The following is a 17,591-nucleotide window of genomic DNA, read 5'->3' on the forward strand; positions in this document are numbered from 1 at the left end:
GTTGCAAACAATTGCTATCAACGATGCCAATTATATGTTTTGATGGTTAGTTTTTCAGTTGAACTAACTATTAGAGTTGATTTCCAAAATATTTTGTAGGCCGAAAACTTTAGTTTCCAAAATAGATTTTTTCATCTCATGAAAAAATAAATTATTTGTCTAACGATTATGAGATTAATGTGATGAAAGGAAGTTTCTATTCTTTCGAGCCAGGAGAGTTTGCTTCATCGTAGAAGTATTGACCCACACTTATAAAAATTACAAGGGTACAAGTGACAACATATGGGAAAAATGATCCCTTATGTTTGAATGTAGGTTCAAAATAGTCTTTTAATATAAACTGGACAATTTTGGTCCTTTAAGTTTGCTTAAAGTTAACACTTTTAGTTTCTGTCAAATATTTTTGGTGAATTATGCCTGTTAGATTTGACGGAAACAGTAGCAAAAAGATTTAACTATAAACACCAAAAAAGTACCATCAAATTCTACAATATGCAACACAAAAAATATAAATTAGCAGAAATTACACTTCAAAAAGCTACACCAAACTCGAGAAATAAATTTAAAATAACAGAAACTACAAAACTTGTAAATCAAATTGTGAGTTACCACCAATTTCCTTCCCCCCCCCCCCCCCCCCCCCCCATAATTTCCCTCAAATCTGACTAACAAGAATTCAGTAATATTTGACAGAAATTAAAGGGTGTTAATTTTTTATAAACTTGAAGGACCAAAACAGTTCAATACATACTTAATGGACTATTTTGAATCTACCCTCAAAACATAAAAGGACCAATTTTGTCATTTTCTCGCATTACTGATACAGAATTTGCTTTTGATGCAGTTGAATTTGGCTAAAAGAGAAAGGCCAAAACCTTGCCTAATAGCTTGTTTTGATTGTTACTTTATTGTATCGTATCGTAAAATTCATCGTTAGGATACGACGAAAAGTCTCATTTTATGTAACATCGAATTGGTGTTATTGCGTCTTAGCTTATTTATTTTTTCTTATTTCGTTTTTACTTATTATCTTATAATCATATTTTATCCTTTATCATACATTTTCTCATACTGTACCCTATTGTAGGTTTATCATTCAAATTGTTCAAGTCTAACATTATGTAACAACGGAAAACAGATACAATCTATCCAAACGTTATATTCATCAAAACAATACAGTACAACACAATACGATGCATTATGAAATAATACGTAGAGTCTAAAACCCCATAAGACCTTCAACTCTACTGTGTTTCACTTTTTCTTTTTCTTAATAAGTTCTTCATGTTGTTGAAAATCGGAGGAAAATGGCACTGGGATTGTTACTTGGAAGAGGAAGGACTTTTATAATGAAGAACACAGCTTCTCTTGACATTCTCACAGCCAAAAGGGGTCCAAGAAATTGCTACAAACGAAAAAATTGCCAACCCACTGGTTTCCATACTTGTAAAGGTATACTTTTTACACCCTTTTTTGGGTTTATTCTGTATTTTCAGCTGTTTGAGACTAGAACATTTGAGTTATTGAAAGGGAAAGTTACACATTTGGAAAAAAAGAAAAAAGAAAAAAGAAATTACATTTGCTAGCCAAATATACAAAAAATATACACAATTTTGTATAAAATATGTATTTTTCTTGTGTATTGATTTTTGTATACAGAGAATATACATTTTCCAGCTATTATTTTGATGGGTGGCTATACAATGTAGATATCCCTTAAAATTGGGCTAAGAAAGTGAGTCTTTTTTATTGGATTTAGAACCCCTTGTGGCCGAATGGTATTTGGCTGTTATTTTCCCTTTTTGATTTATGTTCATTACTGAGCTATTAGAGAGGACTGGCCAGGCAAGAGCTTCTTTGAAAGATGATATGGACTCTTAACTTCCTTGATTCTACGAACAAGTATATATGTGCATTTCTCACTAGCCATCGCTTTTTTTGAGAATCTGCCCACTTTACAATTGTCGGAGACGAGTGGTTTTAAGATGGATGAAATCTAGAGAGGGAGCCGATCCCCATAATGCTTTACCTTGCTCGGATCTAGGTGTAAATTAGTCATGGAAGAAGCTGCCTCTTTTCCCGGTGCATGCAGGCACGTGAAATCTCCGGATATGTTACGTCTTGCTGGTCTTGAAGAGTCTGTCGTGGTGCCAGATACTTTCTAGTTTCGCCAGAGAAGCTCGCATGAGAGCACTGTCTCTCTCTTCCAACGGTCATATTCTCCCTCAAAGTCAGGCCTTGATAGTATATTTTGGAGAGAAAGGAAGAAAATACAACATTTTGTAGCCAATTGACATCTAATTAGGCTTTCAGAGATTGTTGTTTCTCCACCATGAGAAACTGTTGGAAAAGGACTTAATAGCATAATTGGAAAATTGAATTGACTGCTATGCATAGTGGTAGTGGTTGAGGAAACTTATAGATAGAGTTCTAAGTAGCAGGGATGATAATCATGAGATTGGATGGCTTTATGATGGCTATGGTGCTGCACTTTTTAACCTTATGGTTTGTTTTGGATTGTTAAGCTGGGTTTTTAAGTTTTGCTATTTTTCCTCTTTACTGCAGTGGCTATGGCTATATATTCTTTAAGACGTGTGGCCATCTCTTTGTTATTTTCGGAAGTGATGACCGGATTCTGTTGAGTAACTTTGATTGGAGTTTGATTGTTTCTCAAAGAAGATTAAGGATATTTTGTGGCGTATGAATAATCACTGTTCATTTTCCCTTACATTGGGCTTTAAAGTTATTCATGCTCTTGATAGCTTGAGCTCATGTTAATTATCTTTGTTATTTTTGTTTGCAGCTGAATCCATATGTATGAAAGTAAAACTACGGAGGCTGCTGTTTGAAAAACTGTGCTTGCTCAAACAACCATTAATAATGTTGCTTTTGTTCTTTAGTTTTTCAATATGCACCTAGTTTTTGCAAGGCAATTTCTTTGTTTTATGCAATGAAAAGATAACTGTTTGTTCTTTCGTCCTGGTTTATATTATATGGTACTTGGAAATGGCCAAATGTGCTACCTGAGAACAATTAACATATTTAGATTTACAAATTATTTTATAGAGTTCGTTGGTATGGGAAGATCGAAAAGTTGGAAGAACAAAGGATTTTGAATGTAGTTAGTAAGGTGTTCATCTATTTGTATGGATCTTACTATTGTTTTGCAAGTATCAAGCCTTTATGCATTCGAGAGTGATCTAGTGGTCAATGAAGTGTATTAAAGAATCATGAGGTTTCAGATTCAAATCACGATAAAGACATAAGCACTAGGTAATATTTTTTTCTCATATGTGCAAATATTAATGGATAGAATTAGTGATATCAAGTACACAATGGAATGGGCGCGTAAACTAGTTCAGATATCTCAATTATTAAAAAAAAACACTTTATTTTTTGTTTCTTTTTAATTTAGTTGGTGGGGTTTTTCTTTTTTCTTTTTCCCTTGAAGTAACTTTCTTGTGAACCTACTAAGAAGTGGAGGTGAGTTTCAGCTGCCTAACTTGGGCAAGAGTTAAGGTTGGTGGTTGTGGACTTTATTATATAATATGATGATTCCAAGAAAATAATGCTCTTGAAAGCATTGGGAGGAATATCTAGTAGCTATGCATAACAAGCAAAGGTGCTTTAAAATCTTAGCCTACCTTTAGATTGCAAAATAATTGGAATGAAATTGACAAAATAAGTATCAGTATAGAGTTGAAAAAGTTTGTTTATGCTCTACATTTACTCCATATTAGTCAATGCAAGAATTATATTTTTATACCCACATTATCACTTTATTTATGGTTAAATTTTCATTTTAATTTATAAGTAATTACTAAGGTTAAATGCCTGAAAAGTGGAAAAATTAGTTGTCCTTTTATGATAATAGGGAATTTGGGACAATAGAATTGGCTGGAATGTTCTGGAATTTTGCATTTGAAGAGGAGGTTTTGATAGCTTATTGACTTGGACTTGTTTGTTGATATTTGAAAACTTAGCTTTGAGGTTTTTTTGTTAAAAAAACAATTGGAAGTGTTTGTTGAATTGTTTTTGAATAAAGGGTTAATTTTTTTTCGAGAATGTCTAAATTTAGTTTTTAAAACCTTTCAAGACTCAATTATTAGCTTTTGCTAAAAAAAAAAAAAAAATCTGTTCAAACAAAAAACAACAACATACTCAGTGTAATTTCACAAGTAAGTTAAAACAGTTCAAACAAACAACTTTTGTTAAAAAAAAAAATCCAAAATTTCAAGCAAACAAGTATTTTTGTCATAGAAAAAATACATGCTCAAAAGAAAATTTTAAAAAGTGTTCACTTCAATAATACATGATAAAATATCTATTAAGAGTTTATTAAGTTTGACTATATTTCTCTTCAAGTCTAAATTATTATTGGTGACTTGTTTGGTGAACAAATAAAGGAATGCCATGTTAGCAAAATGTTGACATGTCACATTATCAATTATTCCCTCAAAACGTATTTTCATATAAAACCAAAGCAAGGAAAAATATTTTTAAAAATATCATCAACATCATAAAAAGAAAAAGCAAAAAAAGGCAACATTAAAAAAGAGAAAAAGTGATTAAAAAAAATAAAATAAGCATTTCTTTCCTAACAAGAAACGGACTATTTATATTCTATAGTCCTATATATATAGAACACCTTGCCATTGTCAGATATTTTATAAGTACACATTATAAGAAAACTCTTTGAACTCTACAAAACCAAAAAGAAAAAAAGAAAATCATGACTAACGAAGCTGAATCATCTGATTTGTAAGTACCCTTTATCAAATTTTTGTATAAAAATATGTTCTTGTACTTGTATTTTTGATTCTTGCTTATTTAAGTTTTTCAATTTTTTTAGTTTTGTTTTTTTGCATAATGATACGTTGGTGTACTTGTATTTTGATTCTTCGTTATTACAAATTTTCAAATTTTTATTTTTATTTTGTGTGTTTGCGTAATAATATGTTGGTGTACTTGTATTTTGATTCTTGGTTATTACAATTTTTCAATTTTTTTTTTTTTGTGTTTGTGTGCATAATAATATGTTGGTGTACTTGTATTTTTGATTCTTGGTTTCTCAAGTTTTTCATTTTTTCTGGTGGTGTTTGTATAAAAATATGTTGGCGTACTTGTATTTTGATTCTTGATTATTAAAAGTTTTCAATTTTTGGCTTTTTGTATGTTTGCATAATAATATGTTGGGGTACTTGTATTTTGATTCTTGGTTTCTAAAGTTGTTCAATTTTTTTGGTGATGTTTGTATAAAAATATGTTGGTGTACTTGTACTTTGGTTCTTGGTTATTACTACAGTATTTCAAATTTTGTTTTATTGTGTTTTTGCATAATATGTTGGTGTAATTGTATTTTTGATTCTTGGTTATTAGTAGGCGTTTGGCCATGAAAGAAAAATATTTTTCACTTTATTTGGAATCTTGAAGTTGGAGTTGAAAATGGAGTTGTGTTTGGTTATAGTTTTTGCAAGTAATATCTGGTTTGAATGTACTGAAAGTGAAAACAGGATTTTAGGGGTTTTTCATGGCCAAAAGCTGATTTTCAAATAGAGAAAAAAATTCAGGAAAATAGTGAAAAATTCTCATGGCCAAACGGGTCCTTAAAGTTTTTCAATTTTTTTGTGTGTTTGCATAATAATATGTTGGTGTATTTGTATTTTGATTCTTGGTTATAAAAGCTTTTTAATTTTTGTGCTTTATTTTAATGATTTTTTGTAGGAAAGGGACTAAGAGGGATTTTAGTACAGCGATTCTTGAGAGAAAGAAGTCACCTAATCGACTTGTTGTTGATGAAGCAATCAATGATGATAACTCTGTTGTTTCTCTTCACCCTGATACTATGGAAAAGCTTCAGCTTTTCCGTGGTGACACAATCTTGATAAAGGTTAGATTTTTAGCCTTGTGTTGTTTAAGTTTTCTTGAAATTTGCTGTGTTTTCATAGGTAATATGTAAATTTGGTAGTTTATTGGGGTTAACTGTCACTTATGTGACAAGGGTTGTAAGTTTGTAACTAGTGTTTATGGGTTCAGAATTTGCCACCGAACCATGTAGTTACTGAGTCCGCATTTAAGTATTTATACATATTTAATGGATTTCCTAATGCAAATATTAATAATCAATGTGGATAAACTGAGAATTCTAATGAGTTAGGGGGAGTTTTCTTGGAACTGAATTGAGGGTTCTTGGATTTTCGATTGTTCTTCAATTTTTTTGAGAATGTTCTTCAATTCTTCTACTGAAGATTGATGTTTTTATCCCTGCTTGTGCTTAGGTATAAGGTTTTATAAGATTAAGGATGCAAAAAGGAAGGAACAGATTTACATGATATATTACAGTAGGTTAGATATTTTAGCTATATGGGAAAGTTTGGTGCCCTTGCTCCTTGTTTGCTGGAAATCAATTGTGCAAGTGAAAAAAGCTTAAGGTCAATGAATTTGTGATATAAGCCAAAAAGGCTGGTTCTTTCTTAAAGCCTTCAGCTTTGTGTTGTCCTGTGTATTTGTCTCGCTCACAGATTTTTTTGTGCCTTGTGAAACCATGAAGAATGGTGATAAGTGTTTGGTGCCCTTTGTTGGTCTACTTTATTAACCTTTCTATTTTACTCTGTGTTTAGTTTGTAACTGGAGTTGGTATAGTTCTTAAACTTTGTATTTTGTTGTATAGGGAAAGAAACGAAAAGATACAATCTGCATTGCTCTTGCTGATGACACCTGCGAGGAGCCAAAGATTAGGATGAACAAGGTTGTTAGAAATAACCTTAGAGTTCGTCTTGGTGATGTTGTGTCTGTGCATCAATGTCCTGATGTCAAGTACGGGAAACGTGTGCACATTCTTCCCATTGATGACACCATTGAAGGGGTTACTGGAAATCTATTTGACGCTTACTTGAAACGTAAGTGTTTTAGATTTCTACTATCGATTTGCTTATTTCTTGTTAGAATTTTTGAATACGTGGTGTTATTTGTGGTTCTTCTGTTAGAGTTTAGGTTTTAGTTAGCTGATGGTATTCTTCTGTTGCAGTTGTTGCACTTGAACCTAATTGTATATGCAAACGCTGATTCTTCTTGTCTTCCTTTTGTTATTTGTCTGCAGCCTATTTCCTTGAAGCATATCGACCAGTGAGAAAGGGCGATTTATTTATTGTAAGAGGAGGAATGAGAAGTGTAGAGTTCAAGGTTATCGAGACTGATCCTCCTGAATATTGTGTTGTTGCCCCAGATACCGAGATATTTTGCGAGGGTGAACCTGTGAACAGAGAAGATGAGAATCGGCTAGATGAGGTTGGTTATGATGATGTTGGTGGCGTTCGTAAACAAATGGCTCAGATCCGCGAGCTTGTTGAGCTTCCGTTGAGGCATCCACAACTCTTCAAATCTATTGGTGTGAAACCTCCCAAAGGAATTCTTCTGTATGGACCTCCTGGATCGGGTAAAACATTGATAGCTCGAGCAGTTGCTAATGAGACTGGCGCGTTCTTCTTTTGCATTAATGGGCCAGAGATCATGTCCAAATTGGCTGGAGAAAGTGAAAGCAATCTCAGGAAAGCATTCGAGGAAGCCGAGAAGAATGCACCTTCGATCATCTTTATTGATGAAATTGACTCAATAGCTCCTAAACGTGAGAAGACACATGGAGAGGTTGAGAGGAGGATTGTTTCTCAGCTTTTGACTCTCATGGATGGTCTCAAATCACGTGCTCACGTAATTGTCATGGGTGCCACTAATCGCCCTAATAGTATTGACCCCGCCCTAAGAAGGTTTGGCAGATTTGATAGGGAAATAGATATCGGTGTGCCTGATGAAGTCGGGCGCCTTGAGGTGCTTCGTATCCATACAAAGAACATGAAGCTCGCCGAAGATGTAATTTCATATCTTCAATTTTTTATTAGTATTCTGACTTTTAAAAGATTTGCAGTTTGGTAATATATTGATGTTTGTTTGCAGGTAGATTTGGAAAGAATTGCTAGAGACACACATGGTCATGTTGGTGCGGATTTGGCAGCTTTGTGTACCGAGGCTGCACTTCAGTGCATCAGAGAGAAGATGGACGTGATTGACTTGGAAGATGAATCTATCGATGCCGAGATATTGAACTCCATGGCCGTGACTAATGAGCACTTCTCAACTGCCCTTGGGACAAGCAATCCATCTGCCTTGCGTGAAACTGTAAGTTTCTAGATTTCGTTACATTTTCAGCTTTTTCTGCTACACAGTTCTCCATTTGATTCCTAATTATGTATGCCTGGGTGAACAGGTTGTTGAAGTTCCTAATGTCTCCTGGGAGGACATTGGAGGCCTTGAGACTGTCAAGCGTGAGCTCCAAGAGGTTTGTATATTATACGGATACTAAACATATAATGATGAATATTAGGGTCTATTCTGTTAAGCTTATTGATTTACTTGGCCTATTATTTGTTTTGTAGACTGTTCAATATCCAGTGGAACATCCTGAGAAGTTCGAGAAGTTTGGTATGTCTCCCTCAAAGGGTGTTCTCTTCTATGGGCCACCTGGATGTGGGAAAACTTTACTGGCGAAGGCTATTGCTAATGAATGTCAGGCCAACTTTATTAGTGTCAAGGGTCCAGAATTGCTTACTATGTGGTTCGGAGAGAGTGAAGCCAACGTTAGAGAAATATTCGACAAGGCTCGAGGGTCTGCTCCATGTGTCCTGTTTTTTGACGAGTTGGACTCGATTGCTACTCAGGTGCTGTTCCTTGTTCTCATGTTTCCATTGAACTGTTAGGGTCCATTTGGTTGCTGGTTAGTAAATGAGTTATTCATGTATTCAAACCAGCATAACTAGTACCATGTTTGGTAGCAATTCAGCACACCAAGTACGGTATTTGGTTATTAGTTTACAATCCCGCATAACTAAAACATGTATAAATTATGAGTCAATTTATGTAATTATTTTATGCAGGGTAGAAGATAGAATAACTGCTGCATGAATATACCGAAACCTTGCATAATTAATCCTGTATAACTCTAACCAGCAACCAAGGTTCGCTGTATTCTTTGCAAATTATTTGCTTCGTTTGCTAAATATGACTTGCTTTTGCAGAGAGGAGGTAGCAGTGGAGATGCCGGAGGAGCGGCTGATAGAGTTTTGAATCAACTCCTCACTGAAATGGATGGGATGAATGCCAAGAAAACTGTTTTCATTATTGGTGCCACCAACAGGCCCGACATTATTGATCCTGCACTTCTGAGGCCCGGTCGTCTTGACCAATTGATCTACATTCCTCTACCTGACGAGGACTCTCGCCATCAAATTTTCAAGGCATGCCTGCGGAAATCACCCCTTTCTAAGGATATAGATCTCAGAGCTCTTGCAAAATATACGCAAGGGTTCAGCGGAGCTGACATTACGGAGATCTGCCAACGTGCATGCAAATATGCTATCCGAGAGAACATTGAGAAAGTAAGTTTTTCCGATAGATTTTGAGGCAATAGATATTACAGTCAAACCTCTCTATTATAGCGTTCTTTGTTCTGATATTTTTTGGCTGTTTTAGCGAAATGCTGTCATAGAGAACATATAATATAACATAACATGAAAGATCAGTTCCAACAAAAACACAAACACTGTAGTTGCTACATCTTGAGTACAAACTAATGTTGCATTGTGTTTGCAGGATATTGAGAGGGAGAGGAGGAGAAGAGATAATCCGGAAGCCATGGAGGAAGACGTTGATGATGAGGTATCTGAGATCAAGCCTGCTCACTTTGAGGAATCAATGAAATATGCTAGGAGAAGTGTCAGCGATGCTGATATCCGCAAGTACCAAGCTTTTGCTCAAACGTTGCAGCAGTCCCGAGGTTTTGGTTCTGAGTTCCGGTTCGCAGAGGCTGGCACGGGTCACACCACCGGAACTGCTGATCCGTTTGCAACTTCTGCTGGTGCTGCAGATGAAGATGACCTATATAGCTAGATTATCAAAACTTATTTTCATTATCTTATTAGTAATTATTCTGAAGAAACTTTGGAGTTGGCAAATTCGGTATTTCCATTCATTGCCCAGAGTTTGTAATATTATTTTGATCTTTCTCAGCTTTACACAAAAAATATTGTAGCTATTATTTTGTGTATTTAAAAGCACTAGATCTTATTGAGAAAGAGAGTTCCCTTCTGACTGAAGTTTCCACCAGATAAGTAGCACAACTTGTATTGCTGCATATAATTGTTACACAGGGAACTTTAACCATAAGATTGAACGCATATGGAGAGGTTTAATTAAGGAAATTTTCTTTTTCATGTATCAAGAAGATATATTATATTCATTAGAGGGGGACCCCTTGAGGTGAACCAAAGCAGGGGCAGAATTAAAACGTAATGTGCGGGTTCACGTGAATTCAGTTAATTTTAAGTTGTAGATCCGCCTTTGAATCAAAGTCTAGAGTGTACGCATGTGACTTAGGTAAATATTTACTCGTATTGAGTGTTTTCACCAAACTAGCATAAAGTTTTATCAATAAGTGATTTAATATAGTAGAATATGCATTAACTAATCATTGATTAAATGATACAAGTGTATATACAAAAATGGGTGCCCATATAAACATAGGTCTGTTCACACTTAATTTAGTTAAATCGATGCTCAAAAGGGGTACCACATAGGTATGCTAGGGTACTTTCCGTCTATTCTTTTAGAAGCTTACTTTGCTCCTTCCTTTCTTTTTATCGTATAGATCATTGAGGGAACAATGATATGAGGGATCTAGCAACTAATGCTACATGTATCAATGTCAAACTCAAATTAGCACTTCAATTTACTACTTAGTCTAGAGTTACATATTAACGTCACCATGTTAACTTGTAAGAACAAGAAAATCGCATTCGTTCTAGTCCTCTAATTCCTAACTTGAATTACTCCTCTAACTTGTTGTAACGACTAATCTTTCGTTCCTGAAAATAATAATCAAGACAAGAAAAAAAATAGTGACAGAATAATATTTGATTTCAAGAATTTGTGCAGGGGTTAAAATCTTTATGAAATCTTAAATAAAAAGATGTAATCCTCTGATTCTTCTCCTCACGATACGGCCGTCAATCAAGGACTTTGCTTGTTCTTGAATGAACGGATTACTAGTTGTCGAGATTTCACTACGAATGCGGAGCTGAGCTTTAATCATAAACGTAGAGGTGTGGAAACTTGTGGCTCACCACTTGGAGCGAAGACTTCTTAGTATGCGGAAGACTTGCGGATGAGAGCTTCTCTATGTATTTTTCTTGATCTCCTTTTGGCTTTATGAAGACCTCTATACTTGACCCCTGTTGTTTTGAGGTCATATCTAGTATTCAGAGTTTGCCTCGATTTGGTACCGCTCTCGCGGCCCGCACCGAAACCCTGACTCACCCTCCGTGGACGAACCTTGCGGAGGAACCCTTAGGTTTGGTGTATCATAAGGGATTTGCCTTTTCTATTGATTCCTGCGAGACATATCGGCGTTTTGATACCACCAGGGAGAGCTAGGGTATATATGTGATTGGTTAAATCATGTCATTTGAACATTTGGCGACATTTGATTGATTGGTTCCTCTATTGACTTGGCATGGTGCATCACTTATACACGTGGCACGGTTTCATTGGTGCTTGACTTGACTTGGCGCGCCACGTCATTTAATATGTGGCATGGACTTTGGGCTAATGGAGCGGGCTCATGATTTGATGACCAACTCAATAGACTAGCCCGGTGAAATTGGACTTTCAATTAAATCCATACCAATTAGACTTACTCAATTGATCCAATTATATTAGCCCATGATATTTATTTGGACTAATATACCACAGATTTAACGTAATTCAAATTTCTTATGGATTTACTTTTAATAAAATTTCGTCATCCACACCTGTGTTTTTTTGTTTTTTTTAAGCTTTAAATTTTCTATTTCAAATTTGAAGTTGAGATACTGGACCATACAGTAAAACAAACACTTATAAGAAAAAAATGTTTTGTTTAAAATGTCACAAATTAATCCCAAAACATAATGTGCCTAATTAGACGAAAAGTAAATTATCATAAGATACGCTTATGAGTTCATTAATTGCACTATAGGTAAATATTTACCCACACCTGTTATTAACACCAAATTATATCAACTTATCATCTTTAAAGGATATAATAGAGTGAAAGTATGTATTAATTAATCATAATTAAGTGATAATAGTTATTAGCAAATACATATGATCACGCATCTATTGATGTGATATAAACGCTGAGTGCGGGTAAATTTTTTCTATCACACTAATGTGCCGTCCTTTTTAGTTGAAGGAGGCCAACTTAAGCATAACTCTTTAACAAAATGCCACCTTGCTTAAACTTATTGTAACATTGCGTTATTTGAAATGCTACCTTTTTTCAATACGTTTAGACTACACCTTTTGATCCTACTTCTATTTGTTAAATGGTACTTACTTGATCCCTAGCAGTAGAAATTAGGAAAGCTGGAAAATTAATTAGTTGGTTTATGGAACTGACTTAATTAAGGCTCGTGAGAGCATATGCCTATAATATCAATACTCATGTACGAACTCTACTATCTGGTCATCCACTTACAAATATTAATGTCGTATCTTTGAAATACAAGACTCCACTATTATTAGGTTTTGACCCTAATTAAGAAGTACTAGAAAAGTATAAATGCAGGAGGAACATGGACTTACATGAGTCATATATGTTCCTTAAAATTAAGGCAGAACAGGGATATCTCATTTAAATGTGTTTGAAAAGGAACACTACAAAAAAATAGGATTTAATTATGAAATTTATTGCTAATCTGTCGCTAAATATCCCGTAACTAACATGATTTTTTGATAATCCGTTGCTAATCTATCGTTAAATAGACTTAGCGACAAATTTTATTGTTTAGAGATAGAAGTTGTCCTTTGCAAGTATTTTTTTAAATTGAAAGGAACACAAAACGAACACAAAGCAAGCAAGTCCACATGAATATGCTAGAGACTCAAGATTATTGTCTCCTAATTCAATGAAATTCTTAGCCTATTCGCTGCATGTTCATATATTGACCTATTTTTCTGACATTCTCTCATGGGATTTTCTCCCTCTTTCATGATATAATATAATGGTGTCAAATCTAATCAAGAAACTTTATCATTTTTTCCTGTGATAAAAAAGAAATTAATGTTGTACTATATATAGCTAGCACCAACCATGTTACGCTTAGTCTTGACATGATGTTTTGCAGTAATGGGAGTATCGTGCATATACGAAAGAGTCCCTTCACGCACATTTAATAAAATAACTTAGGACTACCGGTGTAAAAGATAAACCGATAAATAACACCAAATCGATAAATTGAAGAAAAAAAAATCCGATTAGTGTTTGGTTTGACTTGATTTGGTGTTAGAAAAAAAAATTCGATCATAATTGGTTTGGTTTTAGCTAAAAAAAGTCAAACCGAACCAAACCAACCTCACATTACATGTATTCAATTTTTAAAATATTTATTTGTAATGTAACTTATAAATATTTCTTGAAATTTTTTCGTAGTTTTTTGTCTTTTATCATATTATTTCAAGCTTGAACATAAAATTTTGAATGTTTATAAGTTTTATATCTCATGGATGTTAGTAACTCAAATAAAGTCCAAACCAAAACCAACTCAACACTAATACTAACAAAAGAAATTCAATTCTACCACTAGGAATGACAGTAATGTTAGATATCTATTCTTTAGTTTTGCATATTGCTTTCCGATATTTATTTTAACTGATTTTATTATCTTTTATATTTTAACAGATTTTTTTGTTTATTGAATATTTTAATACAATGTCATCACTCATCTCACATTTTGTGTTCTTTTCTTAAGAAACACCTTGATTATATGATTATATTTTACTGGACTAAAGAAATAATTGAAGTAAAAGTTATATGTTTTGTATGAAGACTTTTCCGGAAAAAAAACCCGAAAAATCCGAAAAAACCTGAGGTTGAAAAACCCGAATTTTATTGGTTTCGTTTGGTTTATAAATTTAAAAAGGCGACGCAATTGATTTGGTTTGGTATTTAAAAAATCCGAACCAACCCAGTCCATGTACACCCCTACTTAGGACCATATATAGGAGAAAATTAGGATACCCTCCAGAGACGGGCTAGAACGAGTTTACGGGGTTCAATTGAATTCAGTACTTTTAGCTCAAATTTATGTATGCATGTGCAAACACATTCAATGAATAATGTGTATGTATAATAACATCACACTCGTTATCTGAATCGTGAAGTCGAGCATATATTCTTCGATTGAGAATTAGAGGTCAATAAAGTAGTCCAATACAAACCTCCCTAGGTTACTTAAAGTTGTATTCCAAGCAAGTTGATTGTCTGGTGATGCTAACTGGCTATCAATTAACCACTGAAAATAATAGCAATTTGATGGAAAGGAAACTCAAGACAACACATTGCCCATTTAGACGAAACTTGCAGAGACACACACGACGATCTTCTTGTCAAGCAGTTTGTGTGCTCAACGAAAAGAAAGGCCTTATTGATCACAGTTAGTTATTAGCTTGCAAGCACATGAATGGAAGAACCTATGAAGATATTTCAGTTACAAAAACATCAAATCAAAATGATGCTGCACTAGCTATGTGCAATGAAATTAAAAGGAAGAGAGACACCTTGGGCCTTGACATAAACACCGTACCCATCATGGCTAAAAGGGTGCACCTTCTACCCTACCACACTATACCTTCTGCCACTTTGCCTCTCATGCATGTTAAATAAGCTATTCGGCTTCCATCTACATAACCTAAATTTAGGGTAAGTACATAGATACTGATATTGAGTTAGAAAACATTTATACTGTCAGTGTATATAACTCAAGTCTGACAAACATAACCTATAATATGTGTATGTTGATTATTGTAGCGCATTTGTTGTATCGATCATCCTAGTTTTATGCTTTTTAGACCAAAATTATTGTATCGAAGCAGTTTGGCTTCAGCCTTGGATCGTTGGTGAGGAATATTACGATACTTCCTAAAGAGTTAAGCAAACCTTACAACGTTACAAAGAACTTCAGGATATTATAGATATCTTTGAATTGGACAAATTATTCAAAGAGGGTCATCTAATCGCGTCAAGGGCACAAAAAATTGAGTGCTTCTTATCACAATCCTTTTTCACATAGTATCATTATTTATCAGTTCTCCAGGAAAATATAATTAGTCTACCACATACATATTATAAAATAGGGTAAAATATTAGTGACTTTAGTTATTATGAGTGTAAGTGATGAATCTATCAAGTCGAGAAAAATATGTGTAGGAACACTAATTGAATTGATTAATATTGCGTCCCAAACGTGAAATATATAAGTTTTTACGTACAATCAATAACATTCATAAAACAATAAGCAAAAAAGAAAATGAGAAAAAAAAACATAAAAATTAAGCAATGAGTGAATTCAACAAAGAATGGAATGGTTCAGTTTCACCATGCATGTTAATTTGTTCTGACTAATATGACGAGGCCTTCGTGTATAGAGTCAGAGAAAGTGCAATAATTTCCACAATCCTAGATATATCAATGCACAAAGAAAATCCAGATTTGCATGGGACATGCGCCTGACAAGTTTGAAGGTAAAAAAAAATGTGGCAAAATTGAAGTTTTCATGGATATAGTTAAGTTATTTACATATTTATGTCGTGGTGTTGTAGAAAATATCTACACGATCAAATCATTTTTAAGTCATGGTAAGTAATCCTATTTAATAGCAGTGACTGATAACTTAAAATAAATGATAAATAATCAACATGCTATAACATTTTAAATTACATTGATTGTGTAAAAAGCCATTACATTACAAGTATATACGACTTAAATTCATGATCTATTTTATTCATTTTTATTCTTTTGCGCATTCTTTTTTTTTTTCCTTCTTATTTTGCCCTCACTAAGATAAATACAATGTATAGTGCAAGCCTCGGAGGAAAGCAATCTCTTACAAAAAAAAAAAAAAAAAAACTTATGTTATAAAAGCGCTTAGCTGTTAATCAATTTCAATAAAATGAAAAGATGTAGGCATGAAAAGATGCAGGCATGGAATTAAGTCAATTGTGGAAATAGAGTAGGCTAAGGGACGAATTTGATTTCTTCAATTACATTTTACACTTTAGCTGAGTCTAACGAAATTTGAGGGCAGAATCTTTCACTATGGACTGAGATTATGGGAAGGTTGAACATCATCATGAAAATTGTTGACTTTACCGTCAATCTTGATTTAGCTACGTTTTGATAAGATTTCTTAAAAAATAACTTTGAGTAATTCGACAGGGTGGAATTCTATAGTAGTGTATGTATAATTTCAACTCAGGTTAAAAAGGTACAAGTACTTTTTCTTACTTTGTGCGCATACGTGCATTTCCACGTAGAAGTCATTAATATAAAAGCCTAGCAAATCAACCAAAGTGAATTTCAAAGGTTGTCAGAGATTCACGTGCAAAAGTAATTTTACCATATGATTTACACTTACCAATTCTCCTTGAACTTTGACCTACCAACACTTACTAAAATACTTACGGTGGATGTAGTGAGATTAGAGCTGTATATCCGTCTGTTCGGTTCGGATTTTAAAGTTAACGATTTAACTTATTGGTTATCAATTTGTAAATATGTTAAACGGCTAAAGAACCGTTAAGATATCGGTTAATGGGTTATCGGTTAACTGATTGTTGTTTGTTATCGGTTCAGTTATCGGTTTAACCGTTAAGATTTCACACAAAAAGTTTTTAAGAACAAGAATTCATGCACGATTGTGAACGAAAGAGAAATACAAAAACACAGAAATAAGAGTGAGAATTGAAAAGAATGTAGAAGATGTAAAAAAGACTCACTTCTTTTCTTTCCAAAGTAAAACAAAATAATGTTTACTAGTCAAGTGAAATCGCCGCGTGAGACTTGAGAGACTGTTTATGAAGTGGAAATCAAGTAACTCTAAATCTAGTCAAGTGACTTTGTATATAAAAAGGTAGAATTGTAATTAAATAAATGGTTATCAAGTTATCGGTTCACCCGTTAACAATAATGGCCAAACCATGACCCGACCCAATAAGCTAATAACCACAAGGCACCACCTGATACCCGAACCAGTAATCCATTAATCCGAACCATTAACCCCAATAACCCAATAATCGGTTCGGGTTATTGATTTAACCGTTAATATACACAGCCCTAAATGAGATATGTACTATTGCTCCATTTTTTGTTTCTCACAAGATATCCTATACCTGTGTCAGAATTTCGATTAATTCGAGTTTGTATAACATAAGTTTCAATTATGGAGGAAAGCGCTTTTATAAAAAAAAAAAATCATATTTAGGGATAGAACTCAAAACTTTTAATTAAAGACATCTTATCCAACCAACACATCGCTTAATGGTCAATTGATCCATTCATTGCCAACCACCGCTAGCAAATGTGTTTGTGGTAATAATCAATCTCTATTACCTGTTCAGATCAGTTTTTGAGAGAAATTTCGCTTCCACTCGCAAAATTTAATTTTTTTTCAAGCAAAACGCATATCTAAACACTATTTCAAAAACTCAAAATTTCAAGTTTCAAC

The 17,591-nt window shown here is 33.9% G+C and overlaps 1 protein-coding gene across 1 annotated transcript; it reads left to right on the forward strand.

Moving 5' to 3' along the window:
* The first annotated feature begins 4,614 nt into the window (after positions 1-4,614).
* Positions 4,615-10,145, forward strand: LOC132630021 (cell division cycle protein 48 homolog). Its single transcript, XM_060345516.1, has 9 exons — positions 4,615-4,761; positions 5,725-5,890; positions 6,671-6,899; positions 7,100-7,866; positions 7,951-8,172; positions 8,261-8,332; positions 8,430-8,711; positions 9,069-9,428; positions 9,643-10,145. Exons 1-9 carry the CDS (start codon positions 4,733-4,735, stop codon positions 9,937-9,939), a joined length of 2,424 nt encoding a protein of 807 aa, XP_060201499.1. The 5' UTR covers positions 4,615-4,732; the 3' UTR covers positions 9,940-10,145.
* Positions 10,146-17,591: the final 7,446 nt, after the last annotated feature.

Source organism: Lycium barbarum, chromosome 3 (genome assembly GCF_019175385.1).
Source record: "Lycium barbarum isolate Lr01 chromosome 3, ASM1917538v2, whole genome shotgun sequence".
In the NCBI taxonomy this organism is placed as follows: domain Eukaryota; kingdom Viridiplantae; phylum Streptophyta; class Magnoliopsida; order Solanales; family Solanaceae; genus Lycium; species Lycium barbarum.